The 15,368-nt window shown below is 40.8% G+C and overlaps 1 protein-coding gene across 8 annotated transcripts in view; it reads left to right on the top strand.

Annotated features, from left to right (window-relative positions):
- The window catches only part of dnm1a (dynamin 1a), a 56,309-nt gene that overhangs the window by 37,929 nt on the left and 3,012 nt on the right, over positions 1–15,368 (top strand). For 3 of the 8 annotated variants that reach the window (XM_038733277.1, XM_038733275.1, XM_038733272.1), the window contains 6 exons: positions 8,727–8,836; positions 10,752–10,863; positions 11,187–11,201; positions 11,725–11,895; positions 12,060–12,301; positions 13,086–13,289. In XM_038733277.1, the coding sequence (XP_038589205.1) occupies positions 8,727–8,836; positions 10,752–10,863; positions 11,187–11,201; positions 11,725–11,895; positions 12,060–12,301; positions 13,086–13,289 (854 nt within the window). Of the gene's footprint in view, positions 1–8,726; positions 8,837–10,751; positions 10,864–11,186; positions 11,202–11,724; positions 11,896–12,059; positions 12,302–13,085; positions 13,294–14,262; positions 14,297–15,368 lie in introns of those variants that run through there. The other 5 variants (XM_038733276.1, XM_038733273.1, XM_038733274.1 and 2 more) reach the window with 3 other exon arrangements.

Below are 15,368 nucleotides of genomic sequence, written 5' to 3'. Positions count from 1 at the left end.
ACATGGGGTTAGAGGTTGTTAAAGAGAAACAAGAGATGAGTGACGACCGCAGCAGGTCAGAGGGAGCAGAGGAGGTACACGGGGTGGTTTACCGATAATTCAGAGTTTATCCTGCCTGACTGATGAGATAAATGAGTCATGTATGTTTTTCTTTCTGTAAATGATAATTTCTTTCCCCTGATTGTTCCCCCCATAATCCAGAGCATAATGTCATTACAAAAATCATTAGAGAAATAAAGTCTGGGATTGCATTTATTGCATCTTTTGGCATGTTTTACACAATCAGTGTATGTGTGTGTGCGACTCTGCAGGCTCACTTCCTTCTTTGAAGAAGGATTGACAGATATTTAAAGATTACAGCGTGTGTTTAATAATGCATGGAATGAACTTTAGTATGTCATGTGTTATATCTTTTAAATAATATATTATCATATGTAGGTGTGTGTGTGTGTGTGTGTGTGTGTGTGTGTGTGTGTGTATGTATATATATATATATATATATATATATATATGTGTGTGTGTGTGTGTATATATATGTGTGTGTGTGTGTGTGTATATATGTATGTGTGTGTGTGTGTGTGTGTGTATATATGTATATATATGTGTGTATATATATGTGTGTGTGTGTATATATATGTGTGTGTGTGTGTGTGTATATATATGTATATATATGTGTGCATATATATATGTATGTGTGTGTGTAATTACAAATCTTTAACCTTGACATAAGTTTTTTATGTTCATAAATAACACGTTTTACAAGCGTAAATTTACTGTACATTTGTAAAGTAAAGAAAAAACAACCTCTCCTGTCATGTCATAAATATATTAGAAACACACCCTCAGTGTAGTGTGCAGGACAAGTTTGATTTAGAAGAACATTTTAGATTCTGGCAGTTCATTTTACAATGAAATGTACTGTGATGTATTAGTAAAACACATACACATACATGTTAGCACCTTTACCAAAAAGTTGCACATGAAATTGAACCCCATGTGTGACCTCAAAGCATGTTTGCATTTTAGACTCAGGTTGGTTTACATATGTGAACATTTTACCTTGATGGATTCTGACATCACTTTACCTCAGATGTGAATGCTTCAGTTATTAGATGCACTTTAATTTTTCTTTTTTGCACCAGACATTACATCTAATAATAGCTGTTTCAATGTGAGATTTGCTGGTGTCATTTGTCATTTTGACATAAATTTCACATGCTCACACATGAATATGAATAAATTCAAATTTCACATGACTTTTTAGAAGTCAGCTAGGAAACCTGAGGAAGCTGAGAGTTTTCTGCCAAATATGCACAGACACTAAACACACAGGTTGAACAGAGCTCAGACAGCAGTCGCTGGACGTGTGGGGATTTTCATGTGTTTATGTGGTTAGTGAGCCGCGGTGCCCCCTCCCTTCTTCTTTTACTCTTTGGTGGTCGCCAGTGATTGATCACATGTCCCAGCTAGCCCCTAGGTTGTTAAGCTGACCCTCTGCAGAAGTAAACGCAGAACAGATAATTAACTGTTTGCCAATTAGCTGCTAAACAGGAAGGTATCACTGACCAGTCAGACCTGTGTTCAACCGGACAAAGCAATGAAAAGCAAGTTCCACCAGCCAAACAAAACATGTCATAGATTAAAGTCAGATATTTTCATTGAAAGAAAATGTTCGAATTTATGTTTTTTATTCCCATTGAACTGGACATTTCAGATTAGATTTGCTTTCCTGAAACATTTGTCTGTAGCTGACGGACAAGACAGAAAACTTTTGTGTCTGCAGTGTTATCAAGTAGCACTTCCCATGATATATGAAGTATTAGAGAGTGTGGAACCTGGCAGCCTGCCTAAGGTGATTTGTTATGAGCATTATTGCAACCTTGCAGCCTTGTAGCTCAATGAGTCATCAGCAGCTGTGTGTTTTTACACATTGTCCCAGAATAGCTCTAATCTAGCTGTTTCCAGTTGTAATTCTCTCAGCTAAATTGCTTGCCGTTCCTGATTTAAATGCTGGCAACATGTGGCCTTACTTTAAATAAGGTTCAAACGGCATTAAGTCAAATTAAGTTTCTTCAGATGCTGTTTCTCAAAGACATATTACTCACAGACCAAACACAGATTTTGCTTGCGCTAGTGGGATTTTTGATGACATGTAGACTCAGTAATATTGTTTAAAACATTTTCTTCAGGCAAAACACCATTATGTTTAGAATAATTTTTCTATGAGGCATTTTATAACAAACTTATTTGCCAAAAGCTCTTTATACATTAGTTTAACTGGACTGAACTCACCTCTAATTTAGCATTTAGTAGACGCTAAACAAGCTTTTCCACAAGTCCCATCCTTTTTATGTATTTCCCCATCCCATTGTGTAAGACTCAGAAATGCTCTGTGTTTAATTTTTTTTCAAAGACGAAACTCAACAGGCGAATGGTAGAAGAATGGAGGGAAAGGAAAATGGAGGGAGGTGAGGAGGAGGGTTGTGAAAATTGCCATTGGCTGCCACCCAGGGCCCGGTCTTTGTGGTAATGAAGGGTTAGAAGCAGCGTTATTGCTCCCAGATGCCGTGCGGCTTCTCCGCAGCCCTTTGATGCATGGCCCAAGTCACCAGGACTTTTCTATCAGACTCCCATCAACATACACACTACCACACTCACGCATACACACTAAGGCATGCAGCCTCTTAAAACAACGTGGATGCCGTAAACGACTATCTTCTTGGTTTTGCCCACCAAACTACTCAGATTTGTTTCAAAGTGTTAATTGGATATCACTTGTGTAAGGTCCCCACGTGTGTGTGTTTCTGCTGTCCATACATACTGTAGCATTTCCGTGTGTGTGTGTGTGTGAGGCCATATTTCATCAACAGTGAAATAGTGTTCGAATCTTTTAGATTTTTTTGGACGGTGTGCAGAGCGGTGATGTACCTTTTATGAATCCAGAAGTGAACTTCCTCTGGCTTTTTATAATGAGCCTGCTATTACTCACTAGCAAAACAAAACCATGGAAAGTACTTTGCTCACACACTGCTCCAAACACCACAGGTTAAATACCAAGTGCACTGCATGTGTGTGTGTGAGTAAAAAAATGTTTTACGTTTAGAGGTTCAGACAAAAAGGAGGCACTACACACATGTTCTTCAGGTGTAAATAAAATACTTTATTTAACCATTTACATAAACAACCGGTGTGAAAATTTGTAAAACAGTAATATAGGTGGGTGAAGGGATGAGAGAAGTGTGCAGTGTAATGTAAGGTGAAAGGGAAAACTTGAGCTGAACTTTTAAAGGTTTCAAGCAGAGTATCCCAGGTTAGAGGGTCAGATCACCCAAATTATAAAAAACATTTTTTCTCAACTAACTCTGGTGTCTATCTAGGTTTCCTAAATATTCCATTAAAATAGAGGTGACTGTAATTACCTCCGCCATGTTTTTGGTGCCATGTGTGGTTTCTTTCTGACAGCAGGATTACGGAAAACATACTGGCACGATTTTTAAGAAACTTGGTGGAAGTGTATAGCATGGGCCAAGAGGAACCTATTAAATTTTGGAGCAGAATCCGAATCACAGAGCGGATAACGAGACATATATAGTGGCTGTGCTTGCAGACGTGCAAATCATGGGAGACAGAAGATTGGCCTTGGCGGAGGTCTGCGCTCTCTGAGTGCCCTTCTCGACTCATTTTGTGCTGCTCACTGAATTTAGAAATGGTATTCAGAACATTTAAGAGCAGCATCTCTTTCCAGAATTAGTGTCCCACAGAGCTCACCGTTAATGGTTTTCAAATTTGTTTGGTGGAAAGTACTTTTGATGAGTAATGGACAATCCACAGAAAAACTGATCAACCTCCTCTCATGTGTGGCTGCTGTGAATAGACAAAACAGATTAACTGTGCATGAATTTATTAAGCTTCCTGTCACGTGTGAGTCACCTTGCTGACACAGTTCCTCATAATAAGTAAGTGGGCTCAGCTGGTGGTGAGTATACTGTAAGGCCTGCCACACCCAGAGTATCTTTTGCTACTGTGTTTGTGTATTTAACTGTGACATAAGCAGAGCACCATTGACATACATGATGATGAATTGTATAATGTTATAGTAACAGGTGTTTCTAATATTTTGTCCAGCCTATTTATATCAATGAGGGTAGGCTAAGTAACCAAAGCACCTTTTTGCAGCAATATAGTTCAACAGCACCACACCACCAATGCAGCCTCCAAAATAACCATATAGTTGAGTCAATACCTCTTTATAACAGTTTCAACAAAAAATAACATTGTAACTTTCATGAAGGTACATTATTGGAGAACCGTATTAGACTGCATTAATTTAAGTTAGGTGTACCTAATAAACTGAGTGCATATTTTACTGTGGTTTACACCAAGACATCAAAGGCAGTTTTGCCACTAATCTCTGTAGCAAACATGTATGTGTGGAGGAAGAATTGTCTGTTAATTACTCATTTCCATGTTTAACAACCATATGTGTGTGTGTGTGTGTGTGTGAGAGACATAATTCTAATATTATCATGTCATTGTGACATGACATGGAATGTGATGTCCACTCTGCCAATCAGAATACATAACTCATTAACTGACAAGAGTCATTTCAAGTTATTGACTGTCAACAATGGGTAATCAAGAGACACAAGACAACTTGCATTATTTCTGGAAAGACAACAGTGCCCAGACGACTCTGGAAATCTTTCGTAACAACTTCTGGTCTATCATGGAAGATGAGACCATGCAGGCTCATCTTAATGCAGAAGCCTACAAGGTGGCTGATATGATTGCTAGAGATAGGGGCAGTCAGAAGAAGGCCAAGTCCAAGGTAGACCACCAGACTTGTGAAAACCTTGGGAAGGAGAGCTTCTGGTCTGTCATGGAAGATGAGGACATGCATACTCATCTCAAGGAGGAAGCGTGCAAAGTGGCTGACTGGATTTCCAGAGGGTCAGGTAATCAGCGGATCTCCAAATACAAGAACGAACGGGGGACTCTAAAAAAAATCACAGTGCAAAACTTCTGGACCTTGATGGATGATGAGGCCATTCAGGACCATCTGAGACAGGAAGCCTTTAAGGTAGCTGAGATAATTGCCAGAGACTTGGCGTCTAGCTCTCAGGACAGTCTAAGCAGAGTGGAGGGTGAAAGTCCTGCTGAGGTATCCATCCCTCAGCCGTCTTTCACCTCTACTCCTTCTCCTCTGATTACAGCGAAACCATTTCAACCCACCCAGGTGACACAGTCTTCTTCAAAGACTGCTGAAGACAAGCAGCGACTGAAGTCGTTGTCCAATCCTAAAAACAGCATGGACCATATCTTCATACTGCTCAGCTCTTATGACTGGCAACAAAAACTTGATGGTTTAACATCCATTCAGGATCTGGCAAGTAACCACCCAGAGAAACTGAAGGCCACACTTCGTAAGGTCTGCGTAGGCGTCATAGAAGAGGTTAAAAACCTGCACTTTACGGTGTCCTGCGCTGCTATGGCCACCCTGGGTGAGATGTATGCTCACCTCCAGAGGGCCATGGATGACATGGTGAAGGAAACAAGCCATGCCCTGATACTGAAAGTGTCTGAGTCCAACATCATCATCCAGCAGCAGGCAAATCTCGCATTGGACACCATGGTTCAAAACTGCAGCCCTGGTTGTACCATGAACGCCCTGCTGAATGCCGGGCTGAGTCACTGCAGCGATGCAGTTAGAGCAAGCACAGCCCAGCACCTCAGCCAGTTATCTAACATACTTGGAGCCACATGGACCCTTACAGGTGGCGAGAACTTCACCAAACGCTTCCTCATTGCTGTGAGCCAAATATGTATGGATGCTGCAGCGGACGTGAGGCGCCACGGACATGACATCGTCAAAAACATTTCCACCCACAGAGCCTTCCAAAAGCAGTGGAAAGAGGCTGTCCCAGAAAAGAACAGACACTCGCTGGAGGGACTCGTGAAGAAGCTGAAAACGGCAAAACTGAGCCAAGGCAAAGGACTGTAATTATATTACAGTGATTAATAATAATTGTCAATAAATGTCATTCATGAATTAAATATACCAAATGAGACTTGAGTTCTTTAATAAAATGTTTTAAAGGTTTAAAGTAGAGTACAATGTTATTTGAAATCCCCCCAAAATTAAACATAATTAAAAATAAAAAGGGATATCTCTTGATTGCAGGTTGTAACATGTAGTTTTTAGTTCATTGATTGCAAAATTGTTTGGTAATACACACAATATTCACTTTTTATAGCCTGTCTTGTAGAGTTCCCTTGTGTCAAAATCTGGATTTAATACCTTTATTGCTGCATTTCAGTTAATATGTTTATGTGGTGCAGATTCACATGCACAACTAAATGTATGTTAGATCAAAATAACCTAAACTAATTACCACACAGCAAACCAAGGGATGGTTGTATTCCAGCACAGGATTACTGGATTGTTTCTCACAATTTGCGCCTTACATGTTCTCAAAAACTTGTTCTGCATTCAGGAATCTGCACTTCCAGATCTTCTCACGACCATGTACACGCAAAACTTTGTATTTCATTCAGGCTATTTCCATAGTGAATGTAGCAAACAGAAGGGACGTCTCCTGACAGCCCAGTAGTGGTTTAGCCATCACAGACCTATACCTCACTGGCAGTGTTCATGTGTGGGTCTTTCTGTCTGTCTCTTGGAAGCTGGTAAAATGCTGCGGATAAAGGTCAAATAAAGTGTGTGGGTCTTCCCCATACGTATGTATCTCATAGGCATAACGTGTGCATCTGTATGTGTGTATGTTTGTTTTCTCATGTGTCCCTGTGTGCGTGCTTGTTACCGTCTGCAATCTGTACGTTTGTCTGCTATTGCCGGCTGGCTTTTATGAGAGCATATGGGAAAGCACTCAATTCCTGAATTCCCTTAACACAGCTACGCACACACACACACACACACACACACACACACACACACACACACATAAAAACACACTGCTGATTGACAAAGAAGGGAAAACCCCTGATTAGCTGTCAGAAGTGGGCAATCTGTGTGTGATATTGCAATAGTACTCATACTTTGTCCTTTTCTGGCAATTGTTGTTTATAGGTGCGTCAAACCTGAATGCTCCATTCTCCCGCACATCCTCCGTACCTTTTTTTAGCAATAACCAGCAGATAGTGGGTCTTATTGTCTAGCTTGTATTATCATTTACTTTGTGCTTCTGTCCCTGGTTTAGTTCAGTTTCTCTGTACTTTCCCCACAGCATGCACCCCCCTCCACAAATCTCCTGACTGGATTTACTGGCCAGAGGAGAGGAAAATGTATGAATCAGTCCAAGGTTGCTCACTCCCAGGCAGAGTGAAAGCCAGAGAGCAGGGGAACAAGGGGAGAAAGAGGGGAAAAAAAGATGAAGAAAGAGTGAGAAAACGGAGAAAGGCCAAGATGGAGAAATACTGAAAAAACGAGAGACGGAGGACGGGGACCTCTTTGCTGCTATAAATGATGATGTCAGCATTCAGCAGTCGTGGTGACTGCTTGTTTAGTTTTTCGTATAGCGGACGCCTGGGTGTGCCGTCGCTGCCAAATGTGTGTGTGAGTTTTTACATGCATTTAGGGGATATGACCATTTGGCTGCACAGGTCATAAATCCTTTGATGAAGGAGTTTGGTCACACTCACAACCCCCTGTCTCCTTCTCTCTTTGTATTTCACGCACACATTCTCTCTCTCTCTCTCTCTCACTCACTCACTCACTCACACACACACACACACACACACACACACACACACACACACACACACACTCTGGGTTGGGCAGGGCAGTCCCGTGGTTAGCTATCCAGATGGTTTTAAGGTTAGTTAGAGACTACGCTCAAAGGTGCTGTTTGCAACCAAAATAGTGTGTGTGTGTGTGTGTGTGTGTATGTGCATGTTTAGTGTGTGTTTATAGAAACTCACTCACCCTGTACTATTTTTGGCCTTTCTTTAAATACAAATTTTACAGACGATAAAACATTCACACACACATGCAAATGCACCCTCGGTAAAGAAATGTAATTTTGTAACAAAAAGACTTATAATCACATCGTGTGTGTGTGTGTGTATGCGTGTGTGAGTGAGAGTGCTGGCATGTGTCAGACTGTCTTTGAGGTTCCCTTATTCATAAATAGTTGGATGTCTGGATATCATATGTTGTGTGTAGATTTACAAGTACAAGAGATTTCTACATTGGAACGCGGTTTCTCTCTCTCTCTCTGTATGTGTGTGTTTCTCATTTGTTGCTCGCCCCCCTTTTTTCTTTTTTACCCTACACAACTGTAATCAAAACCACAGACTCGAGGACTCTGTACGACTTTCCCATTCGTCTTTCTTGCCATTTTCTTCCCTTTTTTTTCTCCTGCTGTTAAATTTAATATGTGAGCGTTTACCCCTGATTTCCCCTGAGTTCTTTCATCTGCTTTCTTTTTTGTCTCTTTTAATCTAGTTTCTGTTTATTTTTTTGTTGATGCTGCAAAATCTTAAAATAATAGGTTTACATATGAAGTAGTACATTGATCAGCTCACAATAATTATAATGCAGCATTGACTTTCTTTTAAAATTTTTGGTCTAATACATAACGTCAGTGCAAATACTGTACATGACCATTTTTACTCTTTAGCCAAATTCCTCACCCATGGAACAGTCAGCCCTTTTCTTTCTCTCCCTCACATGTACAACCAGTGTGTTTCTCTTTTGCCTCCTGCAGGAGAAGGAGAAGAAGTACATGCTGCAGGTGGACAACCTGAAGCTGCGCGATGTGGAGAAAGGCTTCATGTCCAGCAAGCATATCTTTGCCCTCTTCAACACCGAACAGAGGTGTTATTACACATCAAGATGCATACACACCGCAGATATACAGTTAAAATTAAATCTCTGATGTCCATTCTTTGTTCAGAGTGCAAAATGTTATATGCAAACACACACAATGTGCAACAAACACAATTAACTTTAAACCATTAGCCTTAGCTTAGCCCCATTATTCATGTGATTTTTGTGTAAAATTTCAAGAGCTCTCAAGTCAGAAAGTTTTAAACCTTAAAAAATAATAGCACACTATAAAAATATTCCATTACAAGTTAAAGTCCTAATTTAAAGGGGCTATATGTAGTTTTTCAATGAAATTAATTATTAATAAATGAAATTTTCATTGCCTTATTGTCAGTGGGCTCAAAACTCACTTAGAAATGAAGCACACGCCTGTTTTCTCTGTTGCTTGGATCAGCCACTATTCTGCTTTAAATGTGAGGACATCGGGTCGGATTCAGCCCTGTGCGCACTCCCAAGCCTCTCAGGCTACAGCAACAACACTAGCTCACGAAATGCAGTCCACTAACACCATAAAACAACCAGCTCCCAGTAAAACACAGATTCCACGTAAGGATACAAAACAACAATAAAGGATTATGTGCTGAAGCTCATCAGACCAAACCAGTTCAGATAATGTCGAATAAAAACACAGTGAACTTCAGAAAGGCTGAAGAAACACAGAGAGAGTCACGTTAGTTGCTAACGTTATCCAGTGCAAAGTTGTGTAGCTTTCCACATTACTTCACCAACTTTATAAGTCCAGCTCAATAACCGTTTCGTTATCATCCAATACATTTAAGCTGTGCTGACATTGCTGAGCCTCCGGTGATAATAAGTACACAGATAGTAAATATAGGTACTGAAAAGCAGCAGGCACCTAACAATGTAGCATGTCGGCTAAATGCAGTAAATGTAATGTTATCATGCAACAAGCATCTTCGTTCAAACTGAAAATATTACTGTAACAGGGCAGTGGGAGTTTACCCGAGTTTCCAAAATGTTGTAGATGTTTCCCTGTCTCTCTATAGCCGCTCTCACACTGCTTTTTTTCCCGGGAGTATTGTGTCAATATCCGGCTGGCTGCGCTGTATGAAAGGTAACTTACTGAGCCGGTGTTGAGCTTCTTCTGAGACGGGAACGTTGAAGTAACAGAGCCTGAACATGTCTGGAGAAAAGCCACAGCCTGCATGCTGGTGTTTCTGCGTTTATTGCAGGATTTCTGTATGAAAGTGGTTGTGTTTTGGATTATGCTCGCTCATGAGTTCAAGTGAGCACGCGTACGAGCACACACCTGGTTGCAATCTTAAAACCGCACCGCTAGTGGCTGCTGAAAACTCCATAATGACCCTTTAAAGATTTACTTAAGTAAAAGTACAGGCGTATTGGCAACAAAATGTACTTAAAGTATTAAAAGTACTTATGATAGAACTTAATATGCAGATTTGCCCCTGTCAGTGTTATATTGGTGGTTCATTGTTTTGAGCATTAAAACGCAAGAAGGACTTGAGCGGTGTAGATTGCTGAGGTAAACAAATTTTACAGCTTAATATACTTTTGTGTAGTTTCATTCTGTAACATGATCGTATGTTTTGAATGTCACATCTCAAACTGTATGAAATAAATGGAGGCAAATATTGTACTTTTTACTCCACTAAATTTATGTTCTTTGTACGTCTACTCCACCACATCTTGGAGGCAAATATTGCACTTTTTACTCCACTACAAGATGTGGTGGAGTAGACGTACAAAGAAGCACAAAAATGTAACCACTCAAGTTGATTACAAGTACCTTAAAACTGTACTATAGTATGTAATATGTAAGGATATATACTTGCTCAGGTGACACTTTTTGGGTATAAAAAAATAATATATAAAAACATTAAGAAGATAATTCAGCGTTTTTTTTTATCTCATTGTGTGACAGGAATGTGTATAAGGACTACCGTCAGCTGGAGTTGGCCTGTGAGAGTCAGGAAGATATTGATGCTTGGAAGGCCTCCTTCCTCAGAGCGGGAGTTTATCCTGAGCGGGTCACAGTAAGTATTTGTATTTTTTGTATACAAGCTAAGGTTAGGAAATGTATATAGCAAGTTGATATTTCTCCTGTAATGATTAGATCGATTGCAGCCATATGCAATGTGAAACTAGATGCAAAACACAACACACTTTTACGGTAACCAAAACAAAAAGTAAAGCAAATTATTGTTTATTTATTTGTTTTGTTTTACATGAGTTGTCTACTAGGCTGTTGTTGTGATGTGTATTTGGAGTCTATTTTAATGTTGTCAAGTCTCTCATGTGACACCGGATCTGTCCTCTTTTAATGTCTGTTTTCTTCATCGCTTCATTGCCCTTATAGGACAAGGAAGGAAAGGTATGTTACTTTGGTCTGCATCCTTCATCATTTCTGTGTTGTTAATGTAACGTTTTGCCCTAAAACAATTATTTGGGAAGACTTTATATTTATTTGTTGGCCATCACATTTGACATTATCTTTGATGATTAATGCTTGACCATCTTACATTACTGACTGACAGTAATCAAAAGATCTTTAGTGACCAGCAGAACCACAAATTATTTTTTTCTTTGCATAATCAATGTTTATGTAATATTTTTATCCAACTACTTCTAAAAACATAAATGATGTTATTAAAATATAAAAGTACATTGCACATAGCATACATAGCAAACAAAACCCAATTAGAAATGAAAAAAATTAGAAAGTTTTTTTGCTGTTCCCTGTTACAAAGCAGTGTGAACTATTCTCACTCTTTATGTAGTTTAAAAGTGTGGGACAATTCTTTTATCTTGTATTTTGTATGTACTGTTTGCTGCTGAAGCTAGACGGAAGTTAAACTCCGTGTCCTCTGTCCGCCCTCCTTCATTTGTCTCCACAGAGTGACGGCGGTGATGAAAATGGCTCCGACAACTTAATGCACAGCATGGACCCACAGCTGGAGCGGCAGGTGGAGACCATTCGTAACCTGGTTGACTCCTACATGGCCATCGTCAACAAGACCGTCCGTGACTTAATGCCCAAGACCATCATGCACCTCATGATTAACAATGTGAGTCACTGGTGCGGGTGACTTGTTAAATGCAGGTGTTCTTGTTAAATGTGACACGTAAAGACGACGAAACCAAAATAATGTTATGGCTATTTTTCTGAATTATATATGTTGAAAAAAAACGAGAAACTTTACACATAGCATCTCTCTCTCTGTTTGTCCAGACTAAGGAGTTCATCAATGCAGAGCTGCTGGCCCACCTGTACTCGTGTGGTGACCAGAACTCTCTGATGGAGGAGTCTCAGGAGCAGGCCCAGCACCGTGACGAGATGCTGCGGATGTACCACGCCCTGCGGGAGGCCCTCAGCATCATCGGTGACATCAGCACAACCACCATAAGCACCACCATGCCGCCTCCCGTGGATGACTCCTGGCTGCAGGTGCAGCGGGGGAGCCCCGTAGGAAGGTAAGGCCCGATGAGTATAGAGCAGAATGTTTTAACCATTATAGTAACTTTTTTTGTGGTTCAATACTAATAATTATTAATATCAGGTAAAATATGAGCATAATCAGAGTTATTTTATTTTTGTTAATCCAGTGGTTCAGATTGGTCAGTATTTTCTCTTTTTTCATCAAGGGGGGCGGAGCCTACCTCAACGTGCATTGGGAAACCACTTCTACCGCTTTAGGCTCCATGCTTCACTGTACTGAGCACCCAGTTCAAAACCTTCCATATATCCCAGTGTTCAGCAGCTCATGGGGAACAGCAGTTGTGCTGAATATTTGATAAGATTTGACAAATATCGCGGGGGATTTTTATGCTACTTCAATTTTAATTTTAAATTTGTCAGGTATCTCCTAAACTGTCAAAGGCATTTTGCCCCAAATCCCTGTTTACGTTTGACTCTTGGTTGATGGCTGATGGCTGACAAACAGACTTTGGGGATAGCACGGGGGCCTCCTAATTGGTGGAGGAGTCACATTTGTCAGATCTCTTGATTAGATTAATGGATTGATGAATTGAAGGATTCATGGATTGAGGTTTTATTTAGCAATTTTTGTGGTGCAAAGAAATTGGACAGAAAAGGGGGTTGTATGTTGGGGTGATTGAGGGAATAATCAAGTGATCTGGGCTTATAGTTGAGAAAGGGAAGAATGCTGAGACAGTAGAGAAACCTGCAAACAACTACACTATGATTATTCCACTAGAGTGTGCATTTTCTCTGCTCTTCTTCTCTCTTCTCCTCCAGGTCTCCAGCCACCAGTCCAACTCCAAACCGCAGGGCTCCACCGGGACCTCCGGCCCGCCCAGGCTCTCGTGGGCCTCCACCTGGGCCTCCTCCTGCTGGAGGACCCCCTGTCCCGTCTCGCCCGGGCGCTTCTCCAGACCCTTACAGTGGGCCACCACCCACTGTGCCCTCCCGGCCTAACCGTGCACCCCCAAGTGTGCCCAGGTGAGTGAAAATATGAGAGGTCTTTCAAACAAACAGCTCTCTTTCACACCAACGTATTTTACAGTGTGTTTCAGTTGGTCTTACGAGGACATTAACATCCAAACCACAGCTAATAATATTATGACAAGCTATCCAACCTGAAGTGTGGATACTCTCTGTTACTAAGGGGGATGTGAAGACACCTGGATGAGGGGATAAAGGAGGTAATGAAAGTGGAGAGTACTGGTTGTGATAGAGGATAGAAGACAAATAGATTGATAGAGATCCCTAAATAGATGGATAGACCTTAATATAACTCATGATCAATGGATTATTTTCCTCCTTTTCTCTTGGTTTGGGCAAACATTTGATTTACTTCCTTTCAACTAGACTTGTTGGTACCTTTCTGCCACCACTTGGAACTTTCAACACACTGTCAGGCATCACCAGTGATTGCTAACACTCCACTATTCATCGCTTACACCCACCTCACCGCTGTCCTCATCTGACTAATTGAGATGTTTGCGCTTTAAAGCAAGTCAGTGACTGGAATGGGCGTTAGAGGGGACTGAAAAAAGTGTGGGTTTTCTTTTCAGTTCTCCGTTAACTGTATCTGGCTTGTGCTTGCCTGTGTTTGTGAGCTAGCTAACTTTCTTTTATCCTGGACCTGTTCACTTTCAGAGTAGCGGCTTGCCTCTTTTACAGTAGGAGACACTAACGTTGCTGAGCGAAGCTCTCACTGGCACATGCAGCCTCAAAATCAGATGGGGGAGTATGTCAAAATCCTCACAAAACCCTGACTCGAAATCCTCAGTAGTGAACTTAGATGTTTCCATCCCGTATTCTGGTCTGTGCTAAGTGAGAGCTGAGCACATGTGACATTGGTCATTTCCTGCTCTGTAACTGTTTGCACTCCTGTTCTCTTTTCCTCCTCTACACCCCTCTTTTCCTCACCACACCTCTGTCCCACACATGACTATTGTTCCTTCTACAGAATCACTATCACTGACCAATGAGGAACGTTTCTGGTACGTTGGGTACTGTCCGCCATCATCATCATCATCATCACCTTTCTCTTCCTCTCAGAAGGCTTTCACTGCATGCCATTTTCTTTTTTCTCACTTTTCTTTTCTCTTCTCAGAGCGCTGCATGGGCAAACACACACCCAGCTCAGAGGGTGTGTGTGTTTGCATCAGTGTTTGAGCCTTTGGAGTTGATGCTGATTTTTATTTATTGAAGGGGGTATCAGTATGTCAGAATGTGTCAACCGGCATTTTCTCAGATTTCAGCAGCAACGGGTTAGACAGGATTCAACTCAAATGACCAAAGATCGTAGTTGTTTTTTTGTCTCAATGTTGTATGTGATGTATGTAGGCCATGACATCCCACCCATCCTTAACTTGTCTGTGTGTCTGATGATGTACTTCAGAGTCATGATATCTGTCAATATCACTGTACAGTATGGAATTTAGCTCTTGTGTCGGTCCCAAACTTTTTTCGAGGAAAATATCAGATAGTTTTACCTTTTCTAAAAACAATTTAAATGAAACTATCCGAGAGTTACATCTGCACAGTGAATATGTAGCTGCTGCCAGCAACTAACAGGCTTAGCTTAGAATCAAGACTAGAATCCACAGGAAGCAGCTAGCCTTGCTCTGTCAAATGATATATTTACAAGGGATTGTTCACTGCACTATTTCTTGACTGGGGACAGTAACTTTCTGGAGTCCTGTCCTCAAAGTTTGGCAACCAGCGGAGACTCTGCTTATGGCCTAGACTGTTTCTGGTCTTTATGCTAAGCTAAGCGGCTGCTGATAGTAGTTTCGTCTGTCCCATACATACATTAGAGTGTGGTATCAATCTTCTCATCTAACTCTCCAAGAAAGCGAATAAACATATTTCCCAAATGCTTACTTGGTAATGATCTTATGTCCTGCCTATGCTGGGAGCTACTGTGTTGGAGGGTATTTTAAACGTATGCTAACGTATGTAAATATCCACACCTAAAATCTTCAACAATAGCCTGTTTGCCCATTTTAATGCCTTTCAGGCAGAGATTACAATGACAGAGCTTAATAAATCTGAATAAGTGCATGCTAC

The sequence above is a fragment of the Micropterus salmoides genome, unplaced genomic scaffold (genome assembly GCF_014851395.1).
Source record: "Micropterus salmoides isolate LMB-PRFRI ecotype aquatic unplaced genomic scaffold, ASM1485139v1 Ms_hic_scaffold_20, whole genome shotgun sequence".
Taxonomy (NCBI): domain Eukaryota; kingdom Metazoa; phylum Chordata; class Actinopteri; order Centrarchiformes; family Centrarchidae; genus Micropterus; species Micropterus salmoides.
This window is presented reverse-complemented; position numbering and strand designations above follow the sequence as displayed.